The sequence below is a fragment of the Anguilla rostrata genome, chromosome 13 (genome assembly GCF_018555375.3).
Source record: "Anguilla rostrata isolate EN2019 chromosome 13, ASM1855537v3, whole genome shotgun sequence".
NCBI classification, from domain to species: Eukaryota; Metazoa; Chordata; class Actinopteri; order Anguilliformes; family Anguillidae; genus Anguilla; species Anguilla rostrata.
Window position 1 is genome coordinate 4,888,536 of NC_057945.1, and position 20,481 is coordinate 4,909,016.

The following is a 20,481-nucleotide window of genomic DNA, read 5'->3' on the forward strand; positions in this document are numbered from 1 at the left end:
GTGAGGTCCTCAAGTTAGATAGGCGACCACGATCTGCCCGCTAACGGGATTGGTGTTGTATTGGTTCTGGTGTTTTGGCTTAAGAGGACCCATGGGCGTTATACGCCGGTTCTTGTCAAATTCGCCTTAAGGAGCCCGATAGATACACACTGTCCTGGGCTCATAACTATCTATGCGCAAAGGAAGGCATGTATTATGGTGGTCAGCCTCCTACCCTCTGGAGGCTTCACCGAACTTGGATTTAACAATAGTCCTAAACCCGGGAGCATATATTCAGGAATGATGGCACAAGATAGAGTCGAGTGTAACCACTCCAAGATCCACGTATAGTTAAAACCAAATTTTAAATTTTAATTTCATTTGGAGTCAGATTATTACGAGAGTAAAACCTAGTAACTGTTACGCTTACTTGCTGTGGTCAGGGATATATTTGATGTGTTGTTCCGCTCATTTGTGAGTATTCTGATGCTCCCATTGGAATATTGACGGTCCGGCGACAGATCGGATATATCTCTGATGGCAGCATAGCCCCGTTTGCGAATGGAGAGTAACCAGAATGCTACTGGTCCGTTTCAGGCCCGTCTTACCCGTGGCGACAGAACCAGTGCATTCTTAAGTATAATTGTGCCCTGTTCTTACGAACAGAGGAAAAATAACTAGCATCTCGGTTTTGAATCACACCAGCCAAGGGAAAACATGCGGTGCCTTCCCCTCCAGCTACAAACCCTCATTGGTCTAGCTGTGAGGTGTTTACATTTTCCTTATCGAACGGTATATATAACAGTCGCTATAAAATACTTGTTATCAAAGTGGATAGTTAAGTAACGTGTGAAATCTATTGCACTGATGTGTTTTTCTCATGTTCGGTACTAGTAGTTATAATTATGAGTGAATCGTGATTTTAAATGTAATGTTTTATTGGGGAGTTGCAGGACGTACATACGTAGTAATTGTTTGTATGTGGCTAGATGGAGAACAGGGCGAGGTAACCTGAATGTAGAAACGTGGCATTTGCTGATAAGAAGGTTTTGTACGGTAGCCAAGTGAAGAAATATAGTTAGTAGAAATGACACAGCGGTGAACTGGTGTAACTTTTTAATAAAATGAATACATTTGCTGTCATGAAATGCATATGGGTGGCCGTGAGTGAGTTTTGGTAAAGCAAATATAAGCGTAAGAAAACGTTAGTGTAAAAGAGGAAATTATCTGCCTGAGGGCGAGGCGGGATTCAAGCCTTCAACCGGAGGTTTGCCAGTCTGTGACTTTGTTAGGGCAGCACCATGACATAGCTATGCAATGCGTGAAATATCATTAGCAAACCTGTCCGTGGTTTTAAAGAAGAACACAGGCGAGTAAGCACAGAAGAGCTCCCGTTGAATCCATATGGCTTTGCAATATTGTAGCCGGTTAATAATTGAACGTGCAGACGATACGTCATAATGCAGTGTATACGTTCGGTGAACGGCGGGTAGCAAAAGCAATAATTGAGAAGTAGTAGACAATTATTAGTGAGGGTAAAAGCAAGTTAAAGAAACACGCTCCTAGCTGGGCTTGAACCTACAACCCTGTGTTTCCAAGACTGTAACCTTGCCCACTAGACCACAGGCAGACTAGCTGTTTGTACTGAAAATGTTTCAGAATAAAAAGGTATGGGTATTTTGCGTGTGTATGCGAGTTTTTGATTGGCTCGTGTAGGTGAAGATTTGGCTGGTGTCGGTAAAATGTCCAATGGGGAGACATGTTATTAGTGGGATAGGTGGCAGGAAAAATAAGAATGAGAAGAAGAAGAAGAAGAAGAAAGAGAAGAAGAAGAAGAAGGAGAAAACGCAAAATCCCCTTAGTTTGGGGCTTTATTGTGTGGACATGTGAAGTTGTTTATGAAATCTGTCTGTTGAAATGGGGTCAGAATGTACAGAATTTAATGTTTTTAAGGGCTGAGTGTCTGTGGCTGTTGTGGTTATTTCTGTGGGGAACCCTGAAAAGTGCCAAACTCTCGGTGCTGTATAGGTATAGGGCATGCCCCCGCCAAGGCGTAACTTGGCGGGATGGCATACCTGCCATCCCAATAGGGCATGCCCCCGCCAAGGCGTAACTTGGCGGGATGGCATACCTGCCATCCCAATTACCCAGTAAAGGACTTTCAACCCAGCACAACAGATGCAGGGAAGTAACTTACTCAGTTTATTCTCCGGGAATAGGTCCTGGTTTTGCAGGATCCTGGCCAGGTTCTATGTAATTTTTCTGTTTGCTGCTTGGCTGAATGGCAGGTAAGTGGTGATAAGTGCTAACGACTCATATCTCCAAATATGAATTGTATGGTGTGTACAATATTTGCACTGATAGTGTTCTTAGATAGGCTATCAGGCAGCAGTGTCAACGGAATATAATTCTCCTACAGTTATTAAACAGGAGGTGACAAGCGGACCGTTCTGTGGATTCCGCTTTCCTTCATTTTTTCCATACCCTTGTTTGAGCAACAAATTATTTCACGCTTTTTTGGCCATAGATTTTACTTCTTTTTTTTATTACGTTTCCAAAGAGGAAAGTGAGTCGCCTATTGACCAGGTGTGTATTTGTCAATGTCACTTACACTGTGAATGAACATGCGTAGAAAATTAATTCCATTCAAATAAAGTAATCGGTTCAAGCGTTTACATGGGTAACATTCTCCTACTGATCAGATGAACAAAAGGTTTACACCACCCCTTTCAAACTGAATGAAACTACTTTTTGATGAATGAAATACAATGAACAGAACAAAGAATGCATGACACAGATTACAAAAGGGCCTTCAAATCTGAAAGAACACAGAATAGGATTAAATAAATAAAAGGAAAAAAATAGAGTACAGGAACTGAGAGCTGGAGAGCAAAAAGGCCCCCCCTCCCAGTACAAGTCAATTAATTCAATAAACTTCATTTATCCCAGAGGGCCAATTAATTGCTGGGAATATCTTAAATCAACATCAAAAACAGACACTACACAATATGCACAGCAACCTGACGTCACATAAAACTGAAATAGACAAGCAGAAAATAGAAAATGGAGTAAAAATGTGCAATAAAAAAGGTATCATGTATTTATATATGTGTGGTGTGGGGATGGCTGGTTTAAGCAGCCACACCTGCCCTGGGTCAAGTTAATTAGACCTGGCCAATTGGATAATTGGTTAAGAATTAGATAATTGGCCAGGCTAATTGGACCCAGGAACAGGAGTGGCTGCACCTGTGCGTAGTGAGGTAATCACTGCGCACAGCTTAAATCTGCCATCCCCACCCACACAGGAGAGCCTTCTGTCATGACAGGGTTTTACATCTGCTCATTTGGCTGTACCATCTTGCCAAACCCTTGCAAATAAATGTGGACTGCTTGAACATCATCTTCCTGTGTCTCTGTGCTGGAGGGCCCCAAGGAAAGCCACTTCGGTGGCCTGTGGCAGGCGTGTTTGCCACAATATGCAAAAAACACGCACATGTGCATTGACTTGTGCCCTTCAAGCTCGTGCAGGGGAGAGGTGATTTTCAAAGTAAATTGTCAGATAAAATCTTGGCAATAAAATGCAATGTAATGGGAGGAGAAGTTAATGATAGTTGGGGACTCAATTCTTACACTAGGAGCACAGCCCAGCTACAAGGCCTGTGTGCTCCCCAGCAGGGGTAAAGCAAAGTAAGCAACCGGAGAGAGAAAGATTCAAATTAGGAAATAAAACAATTGAACATAGTAACAATTATAGTTATTTAGGTTTAAAAATAAGCTCAACAGGAAGCTTTAACTTGGCGGTAAATGAATTGAAGGAGAAAGCACGCAGGGCATTCTATGCCATAAAGAAAAATACCCAAATTATACTGCCGGTCTAAATTTGGCTTAAAATATTCCAATCAGTGATTCAACCAATTGCATTATATGGCAGCTAAGTGTGGGGTCTGCTCACAGAGCAAGATTTTGCAAAATGGGACTGTGGCAAACACGCCTGCCACAGGCCACCGAAGTGGCTTTCTTTGGGGCCCTCCAGCACAGAGACACAGGGAGATGATGTTAAAACAGTCCACATTTATTCCACGAGGGTTTGGCAAGATGGTAAAGCCAAATGAGCAGATGTTAACCCTGTCATGACGGAAGCTGCCTGGTGTGGGTGGGGATGGCAGATTTAACCTGTGCGCAGTGATTACCTCACTACGCACAGGTGCAGCCACTCCTGTTCCTGGGTCCAATTAGCCTGGCCAATTATCTAATTCTTCACCAATTATCCAACTGGCCAGGTCTAATTAGCTTGACCCAGGGCAGGTGTGGCTGCTTAAACCAGCCATCCCCACACCACATACCCCCAACGCCAAACTGAGGCCAGGGAGAATCACGGGCCGAAGCCTACACCCCCCCCCCCCCCCACCCCACCCCCACCCCCACCCCCACCCCCACCCCCACACTCCCAAAGCAAAAGACAACAAACAAAAACAAAAACACTCCCAACACGCTAAAAAAAAAAAAAAAAGTCAGGGTGGGGGGCCCCGGAACAGTCCAGTACATGCGGCGACCCTCCTTCGGATGACAAGGCAGCCCTTCTTCCTCCTCCCTCCTGGAGCATGGGAAGTCCTGGGCTGCTCTGCTGGCTGGTGGGGGCGTCACCGGCTTGGGCTGTTCCAGGGGCTGTGGTGGGGTGGCTGGGCTGGTGGGCTGGTGGACTGGCCGTGTGGTGCTGGGGACCAGGAACCCTCGTGGCTGTGGTGGCCGCCAGTCGGCTCTGCTGGCAGGCGGCTGCAGGCTTATCCCCTCATGGGCTCCGGGCAAACCAACCAGGCCAAAACAAAGAACTAAAAACAACCAAAATGGACGAGAAAGGAAGCAAAACGGCGCGGCCACCGCTCGTGCGCCGCCCGTGGCTGACCCGCCTTCCCGGCCAAGTCCAGCTCACGGCGCGACCACCTCTCGTGCACCGCCCGTCGCTGACCTGCCGTCCCGGCCAGGTGCAGCTCCTCAGCATCCCAGCTGAGGATTGCCTCCTTCCCCTCCCTGGTCATCTTCAGCCCCCCATTTTTGGCCCGGAGGATCCACCCGAAGCCCTGTCGGGAACACCTCAGCCGCCCCTCCTCCAGTGTGCTTCCTGGCTGGCCCTCCTGTGCCTCTTTCTTGTGCCGGAGGAGCCCCACGTTGGGCGCCACTGTGGCAAACACGCCTGCCACAGGCCACCGAAGTGGCTTTCTTTGGGGCCCTCCAGCACAGAGACACAGGGAGATGATGTTAAAACAGTCCACATTTATTCCACGAGGGTTTGGCAAGATGGTAAAGCCAAATGAGCAGATGTTAACCCTGTCATGACGGAAGCTGCCTGGTGTGGGTGGGGATGGCAGATTTAACCTGTGCGCAGTGATTACCTCACTACGCACAGGTGCAGCCACTCCTGTTCCTGGGTCCAATTAGCCTGGCCAATTATCTAATTCTTCACCAATTATCCAACTGGCCAGGTCTAATTAGCTTGACCCAGGGCAGGTGTGGCTGCTTAAACCAGCCATCCCCACACCACAGGGACAAACACCCCATAGAAACCCTACATGCAAAACTTTGTAAAAACATCCTCCATGTCCAGAGGAAAGCAACAAACAATGCATGCAGGGCAGAATTAGGCCAATACCCATTACTGATTAACATACAAAAAAGGGCAGTTAAATTTTGGATTCACCTCAAAATCAGCAACCCCCACTCTTATAATTTTGGACCCCAGGAAGATTAGCTGCACACTGTGTATTGCTAATGGGGATCCTAAATAAATAAATACATTTCAAGGCCCTGAAATACAAAGAGATGAGCCCAAAGAAGAGTCCCCTCAGCCAGCTAGTCTTGAGGCTTAGTTCATTAACTCTTACCAATACAAAGCAGCCTCAAAACAGCAACATACAAACAATTAGAGTCAACCAAATTATAGCAAAACACAAACAAAATTACATCACCCATTGGGACGTACAAACAAGAACACAAAGCTAATCAGAGTGCTATCGGACCCTAAAAAGAGAGTATACTGTGGCAGATTACCTGACCACAGTGAAAGAATTAAAAACAAGGAAAATATTGACAAGATATAGACTCAGTGAACACAACCTGGCTATTGAGACAGGTAGACACCGGCAGACCTGGCTGCCCAGAGAGGACAGGTTGTGCTCACTTTGTGACATTGAAGAGGTGGAGACAGAGCTTCATTTCCTCATGAAATGTGAGAAATACAGAGAGGCAAGGTCACTGTTCTTCCTCAAAATGGAAAAAAAATCTGCCCACAATTTGAGATGCACTCAGAGACAGAGAGGCTGCCATTCCTTTTGGGAGAGAGAAGGGAATATGTGGATTTGGCAGCACAATACATTCCCATTTGCCACAAACTGAGGGACAGTGAGTAACACTGACACCAAAAAGCAAAGTTATTATAATTCATTGCCATTTTGTATGCGTTATCTTCTAGATGTAGAATTTTATTTCTGTCTTCTGTATTTTATATTTGTTCTGTTTATTGTAGTTAAATTGTTATTGCCTATCTGTTATGTTTGTCACAGCAGTGTATGCTTTGGCAATGTAAGTGTACCCTTACCATGCCAATAAAGCTTATTTGAATTTGAATTTGATTTGAAAGAGAGAGGGAGCTCCTTCTGACAAGGTCCTTATGTAGGGAATGCACTCCTTAGTTTTGGTCTTCCTTATTACTTTGGTTAATTGTATTATTGTATTATTGTTAGCACCTGTCCCTAGTTGTCTTTCCAGTTAGTGTCTGTATATATACTGCTCTTTTTCCTTTGTTCCCCACTCGGTCTTTTGTTTTTGCTCAAGCTCCTAGCCCCTCGTGGTCCCTTGACTGTTTACTGATCCCTCGACTTTGCTCTCAGTGTCCTCTGTTTGTGGTTTGTGCTAGTTCTAGTTTATTACTTGCTTGTTTTCTATTTTGTTATCCTTATCATAATGTGTTGCTATTTTTGTCTTAGTGTTTAGTTTGTGTTTCGTTCCTTTCAAACTCAAAGTGCTAGAGTACAGAACCAAAATAACAAAAAATGTATCGCTGTTCAATGAATTACGGTGCTCACTGTATTTTTAAATAAACCAATATGTTCCCCATCCTTGACCTACTTGTGTCACACCCACGCTGGAAGAGGGTCCGTGGGCCCTGAATAATCACTAACCGATGGCACAACCACATGTAGCACTTTAGTGCAAGGATGTTTACTTGCGGTTTGGGTCCTCGCATTGCCGAAATGAGGAAGTTACGGAGAACACAGAAGATAAGGGCCGTAGAGAACAAACAACACCAACGCCAAAGACAAACGAAACCCAAGCTGTGATACGTAAAATAAAACATGAACATGAGTACTAGTATGTGTGTTTTCTTATGAAAAATGGTGGCCTGTTTGCAATACAGTTGTTAGACGTGTGAAATAGGGATAAATGAGTTCGGAATGTGTACTTGCATTAGTTAATGTGCTCACTCACTAATTAAACAAACATACCATTACAGCTAAACTAAAATGAAATATAATTTAAATAACCCACAGCCACTATCCACACACACACACAGACACACACACAAACACACCCTTTGACCCAGACACAATTGCTACGCATATGCTGGTTGTATGTATGTAAGTATGTGTGCAAGTGCTGCTAGTGGATTATGTGTGTGTCAGAGTGCTACCGGAGGCCAGCGACCAAGCCCTCGATCACACTCTGTTTCTCTTGTAATGGCACATTTTTAATACCTTGCCATTCTTAATATCTCAGGCATTCTGACTCCTGGTTATTGTAACACAAGGGGTTTCTGGGTTCTAACAGCTGGAGTGAACTCCAATTTTTCTTATTCTTTTTGGATTAGATGTGTCTCTTGAAAAAAAAAAAAGTAATATCCACTTTGTCATTGGTCACATTTACATTCACACAGTAATGCTATTATTGTCTGTACTGCGAGTAAGGCAGATTAAACCCATTTACATGTTTCTGCAGAAAGAGCCGTTTCCCTTAGACTACACTTTACATGTAAACAATGGATAATTTGATTAAACTGTATTAGCCTAATCAGAGGGGCCAGGTTTTCCTTGGCCCTACTCTTCTTTACCCTGTCCCGCCACTTTTCCTCACATAAATTAGCCTGCACCAGCTGTCACAAGTGCTACAATACTACACGCTTCTATCTGCCTCAGGTACACTATATGGCCAAAAGTATCTGGACACCCCTTGTTATTCATGTTTTTGGCTAGGACCCTTAGTTCTAGTGAAGGCTAATTTTAATGCTATAGCATGCTATCACATTCTAGACGATTCTGTGCTTTCCAAACAGTCTGGGGAAGGCCCTTTATTGTTTCAGCATGACAGTGCCCCCGGGCATCCTGTGAGGTCCACATACAAATAGTTTTGTCAAGAACGGTGTGGAAGAACTTTAATGGCCTGCACAGAGCCCAGACCTCAACCCTATCCAAAATCCTTGAGATCAATTGGAAAGCTAACTGTGAGCCAGGTGTAATCGCCCAGTGCCTGACCTCACTAATGCTCTTCTGGCTGAGTGTAAGCAAATCCCTGCAGCAATGCTCCAACATCTAGTACAAAGGCTTCACAGAAGAGTGGAGATTATTATAGCTGCAAAGGGTGAACCAACTCCATATTATTAAAAATAAAATTAATAAAAAGAAAGAGCTGTCAGCTTAAGTAACGTGGTTTGACAGAAATGGTGAAAACAGGTGGAAAAAAAGACAGACTGAAGTCGGAGTGATCTACCAGCCCACTGTCCCACAGGTAGGCATTGAGGACCTTTCCTCAATAGCACCAAGCCAGTAGAAACTTGGTGCTTGGATGCCCCCCTGTTGCCGATCAGTCAAATGGTTAATCACACACTTTTACAAAAGCTGACAGATCGGTTTTGGATGGAAACATGCAATTATTTCAGCTGTATGTATAATGCAATTAATGAAATGAAGCATTATGGACTGCTAAATTGTTTCTTACTCTGTGGGACATAAAAAAATTATTTGCTGGGGAAGGTCTCTTACTGGAATGGCTTCACACACATGTATTTCAGTAAATCAATCAGCGTATTAAAAATGACAAATAAATACTCTTCGTAAACCTGGTGTTTCTTGTATTGTTGACAAATGGACATTTATGTTCAGGGATGGGCACATAGACCCCTTGTGGCTGGGGCCCCGGCATCCTGAGATCATTCAGCTCAGGCATTTACTGCTCCTGCAACCATTCTATGAGTGGAAACTACAAACTCTCTGTTCTAGCTTCATTAGTGGACAATACACTACAAAGATACCAAATATGGGGTTTACAAGCACCACCAATATTGTGTAGTTCATCCATTAACAAGCACTCCCAGCCAAGTCTCATCTACAACTATAATGATCAAGGTCATATTTTACCATACAGTTGTTCTAAAGCAAAAAGGTGTATTTTCAATACAATATTGAAAATACATATAATAGAAGCCACCATAATAATTGCCTCACCTTCCTGACACACTTGTATTATGTTTCCGAAGAGCACTGAATTTGCACAATGTCAAAGCCCCCACTATTCATGACAGCCTCACGTTCCAAAAAATGTTTTTATACTTCTGACATTTCAGACTATTACTTCTATACATCCTCTTCTGTTCTCTCAATCCTCACTGCCCCGAGCCACCCTTACAACAATTTAGCTTTTATCAGTCTTCTGTAGGCACTTGGTCAGTTTGCACCGTCCTTGTGAAAATAATGACCATCTCTTTAAGACCTTTATGTGCATGACATCATCTGCGCATGCAGAATTCTTAACCTTCATCTCTCAACACTGGTGTGAAGGTTTCCTTCCCCCCACCAGGTGAATAAAAGTGAGCGACAGCAATCTCTTGCTCTCTCTTCCTGACCTTTTCACCCAAGATGCTATTGTCCTTTTAGAATTCTCATAAGCCTACCTCCAGTTCTCACAGGTAATTGGTTGATTGAGTAACTAAGGGGCTAATTACTTTTTCACATGGGTGACATGGATGTTTGATAACTTTTTTCCATTTTTACGGCACTTCCTTTCCAGAGTGGAATGATTTCATATTACATTTATGCATATTAATAATTTTCTGTAAGAGTAATAGCCTGTGGACACAAAAATGGAAACATATCCTCTTTGACCCGTAAACATCTGTTGGCACCAGCACCAAGAAAAATTCCTTATCCCTTGCTACATAAATGGTTGAGTGTCCTTATCAGAGCTTTTGAATTTGTCATGGTTGACAGTTGACTAATGCAGAAATTAAGGCACATAGAGTCAGCTATGTGACTTGAATGTGGACATTCATGACTTCATTTCAAAAGCCTCTGTCAGTTGCAAATTAATCATGTGAATAACCAGGAAGGAAAAGCTGAGGAAAATATTTTGGTTGAGTCAATCGAGCGTAAAAATGCCTTATATGGGCAAACTGCTAGGGTTATCAAAAACATACTGACACAGGTATGCTCAAAGAGTTTATTAATAATAGTCAGAATACTTTGAATATGAGGACAGTATTAATATTTCTGCAGAAAGATGCCAAAAAAAAGCAAGCAGTGAATTTGTCACACGTCACTGATCCTTCATATACATCATATTTGATAGATTTACATGTGACAGATGTGTATATGAGAGAGAGATGGTTCCATTTAAAGCAAAGGTTTTCTTAATTGACAAGAAATAAATGTCTATTCTATGTTTTATGTTGATCAAACTCAATAACTTTTTTTAAAAAGTATAGAAGTGAGTGATTGTTGAAAGACAAAACATGCTTGCATTTTCCCCATCAGGATTCGATGAGTCTAAATACATCGTTTTTTCACAAGAGTGTAGAAATTGCCATCACGGTTACCCCGGTTTTCAAACCCATAGTGACACAGCAGTCCACTTCGAGTGTTAAAAAGTTTCCCTGGAATGCCATTGCTCTTCCGGCTGAAAGACAGAAAAAATACGGTTATTATATGTGAAATGTGACACTGCTCTCACCTATAAGAACAGAGTATTTCCCTGTGTGTGTGTGTGTGTGTGTGTGTGTGTGTGCGCGTGTGTATGCCAGTAAACAACTATTATCTCTGTGTGGAACAACAGACCACATTAAAAAAAACCATCATTTTAGGGTTAAGAAAGTTGTTCAGTTAGGGTTACAATTAGCAAAAATTCAGATTAGGGTTAAGATTAGGGTTGAATTGGATTGTGGTTATTTTTAGGGTTGGAATTTTGGTTAATATGGGCTAGCAGATTAAGTCAAAGTGGCATTCTGAATGCAGATTTTGTTTTTGCATCGCCACAAGGATAAGCCAACATGGCGTTTGTGTGTGTACAACCTTCATAAGCTCTAATGCGGTGACTGAAAGCTGCTGCATTTGACAGGAAACGAGAGTTTCCACTGAAGCCACTAAATAAGAGTCCTCTCCACCTGGTTTCATATACAGTCAAATCCCCCGTCTCTGTCGAAGAGGGTTAGGGTTAGGCGGTGCTGCTACTATTTACAATGGCCTTATTCATGCAATTCCAAAACCAGATTATAAATTTGATTCCTTTGAAGTGTTAATAATGAACCTTTCTCAGCCCAATGACGGTAGGCACTGCCCTTTTTTCTCTGCCCATTGTCTTGGTGACTGTTTACAGACCTCCTGGCCCATACTCTGGCTTTGTTCATGGCTTCAGAATTTCTTTCTCACTTAGCGACAAAGTGGTGACGTTAGGTGACTTTAACTTGCACTATGAAATGCAAATGATCCTCATACATCTGTGTTTATGAACAACTGGCTTAACTAAAAATGTTGTCAGTCCCACACATTATTGCGATCATACTTTAGATCTGGTCTTAAGTTTTGGTGCTGATGTCAGTGATGTTGTAGTGCACCCACATAACCCTATTCTGTTTGACCATTTTCTTATAACACTGCATCGACAATTGGCCCACCCCATTACATCAGAAGATGTACACAGGTTGCACTATTACTTCTACCATTGCTACAAACTTCATTGATATACTTCCAGAATACTTTGATTTAGACATTTCAGCTTCCTCCCTGTCTGTGATCTTGCAGAGGGATTAGCTATTGCATGTAAACCCCTTGATGTAGCTGTTCCATTAAAAAGTAAAAACGTTATTGAAAAGAGACTTGCTCCTTGGTATGCTGACCATGTGCAAGCTCTTAAACAGATTCCATCAACTGGAATGCAAGTGGCGTTCCACTAAACTGTAGGTATATCACCTGGCATGGAAAGAGAGTTTAAGTGCCTATAAGCATTCTCTCTCCAATGCAAGGTCTACTAACTAACCCCATACTCACAAAGCTACTGAAGGAGCTATTGCCTGTTCTTAGCAAGCCAATTCTCCACATAATGAATTCTTCACTGTAATCTAGCTATGTTCCTATATCCTTTATAGTATATAGGAACATAGAAAGCATCGTAGTACTGAGACAGCCCTTGCCCGAGTATTGAACGATCTGTTTCTCTCCCTCGATTGTGGATGTATGTTCTTGTCCTGCTTGACCTGGCCTGAGCCTTTGACACTATAGGCCACCATATCCTCCTCCATAGGTTAGAAAAAGTTGGTGTCACCGGGCAGATTCTTATGTGGTTTTAATCCTACCTAGCTGGCAGATCTCAGGCTGTTAGGGTAAACAATATGTCTTCTGAGTATTCCAGGGTAAATTCTGAAGTACCTCAAGGATCTGTGTTGGGTCTTTTGCTCTCTTCTAATTTATTAAAAGCGGATGTCTGGGCTTGGGGCAGCACAGTGGTGGGTAGTACTGTTGCCTCCTGGGTTAGAATCCTGGCCTGGGCATTTCTATGTGGAGTTTGCATGTTCTCCCCGTGTCTGCGTGGGTTTCCTCCAGGTACTCTGGTTTCCTCCCACAGTCCAAAGACATGCAGTAGGCTAATTGGTGACTCTAAATTGCCCATAGGTATGAGTGTGTGAGTGAATGGTGTGTGCTCTGTGATAGATTGGCGACCTGTCCAGGGTGTATTCTTGCCTAATGCATGCTGGGATAGGCTCAGACACCCCCCTGTGACCCTGCTCTGGATAAGCGGATATAGATAATGGCTGGATGGATGGATGGATGTCTAGGCTGGTTAGGGAGCTTGGCGTGAAGAGTCAAGCTCGCCCCTATGGAGCTGACATACTAGGTAGCTTAGCGTTATAGTGCCATTATATAAATGTACATTTACATACATTTACTGTGTATGTACTCCTCACAGGGAGTTTTCTTTACCACATTGGGATTTGGGGGGTCAGGTCTGGTGTTTGCTCTGTCTCTTCCCTTGCTACTGTGTAAAGCATCTTTGTGACAGTGCTCATTAAAAAGCGCTATACAAATAAAATTGAATTGAACTGAATTAAAAACTGAAGCTGAATGAAGACTCACCTGCACACCAGGTAAGTGATCCAGGGCCATGGAACAGCCTGGCCAATCTCAACGGAGTTGGAGTTCATCCCGCCACTCAACCACTGCACTCCACTGCCACCACAGGGGTCCACCAGCACCTACACAAACAACCAAGGGGCCAGCTTTAGCATCTCAACCTCAGCACCCTGCTGATATCTATGATTTTCGCTCAAAAAACCCCCATTGGGCTCCATTCATTTTTTACTTTGTGCATTATATTAGAAAGAAAAATCACTTATTTTTCCAAGGTAAGATATTTTCTCCTACCACACAAACAAAGATAAGAATTTATTTATTATTATTTATTTTAGCCAACATCATATTTGCGCGTCCTAGTTGAAGATCTCTACACTTCCAGAATACTTTGATTTAGACGTTTCAGCTTCCTCCCTGTCTATCGGTGATCTGGCAGAGGGATTAGCTATTGCATGTAAACCCCTTGATGTAGCTGTTCCATTAAAAAGTAAAAACGTTACTGAGAAGAGACTTGCACCTTGGTATGCTGACCATGCGCAAGCTCTTAAACAGAAGTCTCATCAACTGGAATTCAAGTGGCGTTCCACTAAACTGTAGGTATATCACCTGGCCTGGAAAGAGAGTTTAAGTGCCTATAAGCATTCTCTCTCCAATGCAAGGTCTACTAACTTTCAAAGACTATACAAGAAAAACTGAATAATTCCCAGTTTCTATTCAAAGAAAGTTGAAGTATGTACATTTTAATTAAACAATATTTGGACATGTCATGATTGCATTATTTATTTATTTAGAATAATTGCACGATTAAAGACCATTTAATTATATCCATGTTTTAATTTGAATTATATAAATCGAATAATTCTTCAGTTTTAAATCAGTCATGTAAGCTTCACATTGAGGACAGATTAATTCCATGTTCAATAATATATTTAAACGATTATAATTAAGCTGAAGATCATGGAATATTTCGGTGATCCTTGTTAATAAACATTAAAAATCGACAGAAAAAGCTCATGCAGACACTCACACATACCTCAAAACTGGTAGCCCTCTTTTCAGACCAACCATATTCATAATTGCAGGTGTTGACATTATGAATCCAGATCCATCCTCCATGCCATCCGCCATCTGGGCCTTTAGCTCGACAAACATGGCGTCCCGTTTTAGACGTCACGGTATCTGTGAAAGGTCAGAAATCATGAAGAAGTCTCATTTATTTCTGTCAGGCTGCTGTTCTGCTATTGTGGTTTTACGATCATGTTGGGCCTGTGATCTTATCAGTGCAGTGCACTGGTCCTCACAGTCATCAATGGCCAAATACTGCAGATTTTGTCTGGTCACAACTCAAACATTGCTGCTGTGCTGATCCAATGCTCAAACTTAGCTAACGTTAGCTACTTGTTACCTGCGATTATATTAACGCTAGCTAAAGCCATCATTTTAGCTTCCCGTTCTTAGCCATCTACAAGCTTGTTGAAATAACGTTGCTAGCCAACTCCAGTAACATACTTTAGCTAGCTTGCTACCTGATGCGCCACTAGACTCCATAGGACAGATAGTAACTTACCATTAAATCTACCTCATTGTTTTACGAACTGGCTATTCATTCTAAATTTTCTAATGATAACGAGCTAGTCGTTGTGACTACAGAAATGTTGATAGCCTCGCAAATCCACGCCCACATCTCTGCCATCTGTAAGCTAAAGCGAATGAGAACAGCAGTTTTTTGGTTCGGCACCTTATAATAAGTTAGTTCTGGGTTCTTTACCCTGTTGGTAGTGCATCCCATCACACAGCAGCTTTTAGGCATTTTCCTGTTGTTTGCTAGCAGATGGAAATGACAAGGAGGCACCATCACGCAATACAAAGTCAATGGAGAGCAATGAGCAATGAATTGTTTTCCCCTCCGGGGTGGCGGGACTTCATTGTGCTCTGTCTCTATACAGCCAAAAATTAGCCTGGGGGGGCACTGGTGGAAAAAGATTGAGAACCATTGCTATAGGGTGTTGTCATGGGATTTAGATATTTACATGAAGGATTGGTGGACTTCTCTGAAGGTCCAGCTACGTGGTTCATGAATGCATCACTGATGCCCTATGGTAAAGTATAATCTGAAGAAAAACATGTTTTCAATTTACAAAATTGCTCACACATAACATAATAATGAGAACAGGCCATTCAGTCCAACAATGCTCACCATTTTCCAGACTAAATTAAATCTGATTACCTACAGACTATATAGTATCTAACACTGTATCAAGCCTAGTCATGAAAATTGTTTATTTGTGTCTGACACGCACTTCCTGTTTGTGCTGGGAAGAGTGAGGGGTGTTTGAAAAAGTTTGTTACAGGATTGTATTTTGCTTTCAAGTGTGTATTTGATATTAGTTTGAGCTTTTTGTTTAAACAAAACCCCCATATTACAAGTAAGGTGAGACAGTTTTGCTCCTAAGAGGGAACTCGTTGTTGCTGTTAGGGGACGGGGGGCTTTTCAGCTTTGTTCCTCCCTGAAGCACTCCGATAGTAAACTAGCCGGTTAGATAATTCGGCCTCCTTCTTGCTGAACGCAGGTTTTTTTGTGTGGTTTTTTAACCTCCCAGGAGCAAAATATGATTGTAGTTAGATAAGGGTATTGTTGCATGCTAACATTAACTGTAGTTTATCATAATATTATAATCTGATCCCGGGTAAATTTAGGTTGTAGTCTGTGAGATAAGCAAAATATTTCTTAGTACAGGGGTTCCTCCAGTCATTGCTATTTAGTAAAGTGCTAGCTAAGTTAGTTGTTTATAACCAGAGGAATTCCACTCTGGGTAGCTCTTCTCAGTGTTATTTATTCAACGTTTAACGTTAGATAGTTAAAAGTGCCTTATTTATTTATTTTTCCTCTCCGGTTTCTGCTGCTAGTTGTCCAGAGCCACCTGCAAGTGTGGTCTTCATGCTTCCGTTTCGGCAGTAACTTACTTTAGACATAGGGAGAGACAGGGTGATAGTTTAAAAAAAGAAAGCGATTTCCAGGGCGAGTTTGTCTGCCACCATAGCCAACTGGTTGAGCACCTTGAGAGTAGCCTGTGCTACAAATTCTGTCCAGATCATTACATAGCACCAGATCCAGAATCGATTGCCGTCTTGTAGGCTGATTGACGTACTGTGCCAAAAAAGGTCATTTATAACATCTAAAAATTCTTCATTGACAGCCCCTAATTGTAAAGCATTACCACAGTTACATCCACAAAAACTCAAACCTGATGCAACATGATAATGATAAAGGACTGGATGCAGGGTTCATGAATACTATAAAAACCACATATTTACAATAACTCTTTTTACTTATTTAATCGTTACTCAGCTCAAGCTACGTACTTTGTGGTATGCGATCCAAGGATGTACAAGGCTCCCATCTCAGGTTTTGGTAGCGGCATCCATATGAGTGTGCATCATGTCCATTCCACAGAATCCAAGGACTCACGCAGGTGCAGTGCTGGACATGGTTTGTGGTGGAACACCGTGCATTTAGCCCACAGGGAAAGACACTGCATCCATCCACACATTTAGCATTGCGGCACACTTCACTGTCTCCACACACACTGTCCTTGGTGCATCTGTTACAAGCTCTGGGAGCGAATGATGGACAGGGCTGCTTGGTGCATCGGTAGGTGTCACTGGTCTGTCTGTCATCAATGGTCCAACCACTAGAGCAAGAGGCTGTACAGACCGTAGTTCCATTCTCAGACTTGCAGGTGGTGCTTCCCCTCCTAGGGTGAGTGTAGCACACAGGCAGGGCACTCCATTGTTTTTTAGAACACTGCACTGTCTTTGGAAAGGGCTGGTAATCCTCTTGGCATGTCAGTGGGACCTCCTGCTGGTCTGTGCTGTGATGGGGCTTCTCACAGTAAGTGTTGGACAGGAGCTCTGCCTTGAGCAAGCCACAGCCGTTCCTGTTGAACAGGCTCCACTGCTCAGATACATAATGTTTAAACACACTTTTGAGGTATTCATCAGACCTCATAAGTGCACGTGCTCGTATCATTTTTTTTACAGCTGTAGGGCCGTACTGCAGTGCTTCTGGAGTCACTCCCTTTTGTGACTCATGCTTGATCAGCAAATACCTCTGCCATCCTAAGACGGCTTCCTGCTCCATAGCAAACATAATGCGAACAAAATAATCAATTCTCTCACTGTAGGATTTAGAGCATACTGTCCTAGGATTTGATTGACTCTTATCATCTTGATTTAGTGGTTCTGTGAGCAGAGATTGTCGAAAAAGGTCCAGGATATTGGATTTATCTCCAAAGCCTGTCCCTTGCATCATTAGATCAAACTTGTGCATCATGTAAAGGAATGTGTTTCCTTTGGTAAAAAGGGATTCAACCTCAGAGACAAATTGATCCTGAGACATTGTTTCATTTTTAAGGAAATTGTGCACTTTTGCCAAATATCTGAATTTGTCAATCACATCATTGTACTTAATGAATATTTGTGCCCACTGGATGTCTTGCCATAGGGTGTTAAACAGAGCTCCTACATATTCTTTCATTTCCTGAAGACCAATATAAATAGCAGTCAAGTCTGGTACAGGCTGGTAAGAGATACCAATGACTTCACTCTCCATGGCTGCGTAGTCAATGTCATCCTGAATACTTCCCTGACAGGTTGGACCGTAGAACATTTTCTCACACTTACAGATTCCGCTTGATGTGTCTTTGATTTGTCTACACTCACCTTTGTTACAGTTCACATCAGAGCAAGGATGATTTTCAACAAGTTTCTGACTCTTTAAATAGACTGTATATGTTTCATAAACTAATATAGGTTCAAGCAAGTCTAAACATTTTAGTTTCACAAGCTCATTATCAATTGTTTGAGCATAATCGGGTCGTTCATGAATGTATTCTAAATATTTCATAGTTCTCCTTTGGAAAATAATGGGCCACTGGGATATTTTGTCCTGACAGAGCCTTCCTTTGCTATTCCACTCCCGTTCCATTTGAGCTTTCATGCCTTGATGTACAGTGAACCCTTTTTCCCTGTGTAGGAGATGTATTACTACTTTGTCTTGAGCGATAACTTTAATAGAGTTTCCGTAGGTCCTCTCTTCTTCATCTTTTTTATCATGCACAATGACTGTCCAGTTATACCAGTTGAACTTCTTGTCCAAGTGCTCCTTGATAGTGTATGCAAGATGCTTATTGTCTGGCAAAGGCTTTGTTCCAATTTGCTGCACATCCTTCTCTGCCCAAATCTCAAAGCTGTCAGCACAATCAATCAAGACATCCTGTATCTTTGTGTGAACATTATTTAACTGTGTGACTGCCTCTCTCACTTTATTCTTACCATCATAGCCCTTTAATGCATAATAATAAAGATTCAGTTGCAATCCAGTGACCATCAGGGAAGTAAAATATGCAGTGAATTGCACAAGGGTTTTAAAATCCCCTTTAGACTTTTCAGTGACAAGTATCAAAAGGTTCTTATTTAGACTGGCTGGGTTGCTCTCAGTCAGGTACCCATGAAAGTTATGAACGCTGCTCTCTGTTCCAGTATTCTCGTAGAAAGTGGTGAATCTTTCAGCTAATCTGGTCTTCTCCTTTTCCGTTTGTGCTGCAGAGGCACTGTCTATGAACTCTCTCAGTTTGGTCCAGGAGTTTTTGATGTTGTTTTCATCATTGGAATAGACACTGGCATACACTGTCCATTCCATTTCTTCTGCCAGAGAGTTTATTTGGAGTGAGATGGAGTCCAGTTTCCTGTTGACCTCTGAAAACTGGACCTTCATGAACTTTAAAATGGGATTTTCTTGGGGGATAAAAGCAAGGATAAAACCCACCAATGCCCCAACAAAACCTAGAGCATATGCAATCTTTCCCAGCTTTTTAAAGACTTCCAAGACTTTTTGGATTGTCTTTGCATCTTCTTCTACAGTCAACTTTCCCAGTGCACCAAGACCTTCTAATAGTTTGACATTGGTGTTTATCCCTTTTTCCACTTGAGTTACAACAACTGGATTGAGATTGGCAGTTGAGAAACTGCTGTATAGCAGGAGATAGAGCACAGAGAGGAAGATTCTCTTGGACTTCATCATTGTTTCCCTGTAAGACAACAACAATCAACATGAACAATGTCAATCAAAAAGCAAACACTGTATTACTAATGAAATGGTAATGTCTCCCTTACTGAGGCATTTCAAGGGGAGATTTGTCTTTTCTTAGTGTAATATGTAAGCTGTTTTTAAAAAAGCATTTTCTACATATAGTAAATGTAACAATGCAATTCCCCATAAACAGAATTTATCTGGGTGGTCTGCCCAAATAGATTTCCTGCTCCTGTAAAGAATTTTTTGTGTTTAAAGAAGCATCAGGTTAGTTCAGGCAGGCTATGAGATTCAAGTCCATCTCCGGCTGAATCAGCTGTTGGCTTGGCTGAGTAGTGATGTCCACCTCTCACAGTCCATTCACATAACGGAATGGTCTATTTAATGGCCACCCTCAACTCATTTGGCTGCTTCCTGCTGTAGAGTATGTGCATGTTTGCTGTGCACTGCCAGTGTAAGCATGTAGGCCTAGACTATACACCATGATGAGAGTGTTGCGATTTATTTTGCATTTTTTCTTACCTCTAAACTCCCCACAAGTGTGAGCTAGAGATTGTGGCTAGGTAATGTCATGGACTTTCACTTATTCCATGTTTAATCAGATTAACAACCCAATCAGAATAAAAATGTCTCACTTAACCACCTCAAACGGAATAACCATCCCATTTTGAGATTTCATTCGGTTTGAAAGAAGTGGTGTAAACCTTGTGTCAATCCAATCGATAAGAGAATGTTACCCATGTAAACAGTTGAACTGACTACTTTATTCGGAATAAACGTTATTTCTATGTATGTTCATTCATAGTGTAAGTGATGTGGACGAAGACACTACTGGCCTGTGGTCAACTCACTTTTCCTTGTGGAAACATTAAAAAAAAGTAAAATCGCAGAACACCTTGATGGTCAAAAATCCACAAATATGAGTTGTTCAAACAAGTGTGTGGAAAAAATGAAGGAAAGCAGAATCCACAGAACTATCAAGTCGTCTTCTCCTGTTTAATAACTGGAGAATTAGCATATTACTAA

The 20,481-nt window shown here is 42.1% G+C and overlaps 1 protein-coding gene across 2 annotated transcripts; it reads right to left on the reverse strand.

The window, feature by feature from the left end:
- Positions 1-10,719: 10,719 nt before the first annotated feature.
- Positions 10,720-19,449, reverse strand: LOC135238389 (SE-cephalotoxin-like). 2 transcript variants are annotated; one of them, XM_064306225.1, is made up of 4 exons: positions 16,728-19,449; positions 14,398-14,543; positions 13,368-13,486; positions 10,720-10,917 (listed from the first exon to the last, which is right to left on the reverse strand). In XM_064306225.1, the coding sequence occupies exons 1-4, from the start codon at positions 19,444-19,446 to the stop codon at positions 10,788-10,790; spliced, it is 3,114 nt and encodes a 1,037-aa protein (XP_064162295.1). In that variant the 5' UTR covers positions 19,447-19,449; the 3' UTR covers positions 10,720-10,787. The 2 variants fall into 2 exon arrangements, with proteins under 2 accessions (XP_064162295.1, XP_064162296.1); XM_064306226.1 differs by lacking the exon at positions 16,728-19,449 and adding an exon at positions 15,133-15,278.
- Between the last annotated feature and the right edge of the window lie 1,032 nt (positions 19,450-20,481).

Excerpts from the sequence above, each read along its gene's own strand:
- LOC135238389 (XM_064306225.1), bottom strand. The coding sequence starts at position 19,446 with ATGATGAAGTCCAAGAGAATCTTCCTCTCTGTGCTCTATCTCCTGCTA. Across the intron at positions 13,487-14,397 it reads AGAGGGCTACCAGTTTTGAG|GTGCTGGTGGACCCCTGTGG; the intron begins GTATGTGTGAGT and ends TTGTTTGTGTAG. Across the intron at positions 10,918-13,367 it reads ATCACTTACCTGGTGTGCAG|CCGGAAGAGCAATGGCATTC; the intron begins GTGAGTCTTCAT and ends TCTGTCTTTCAG.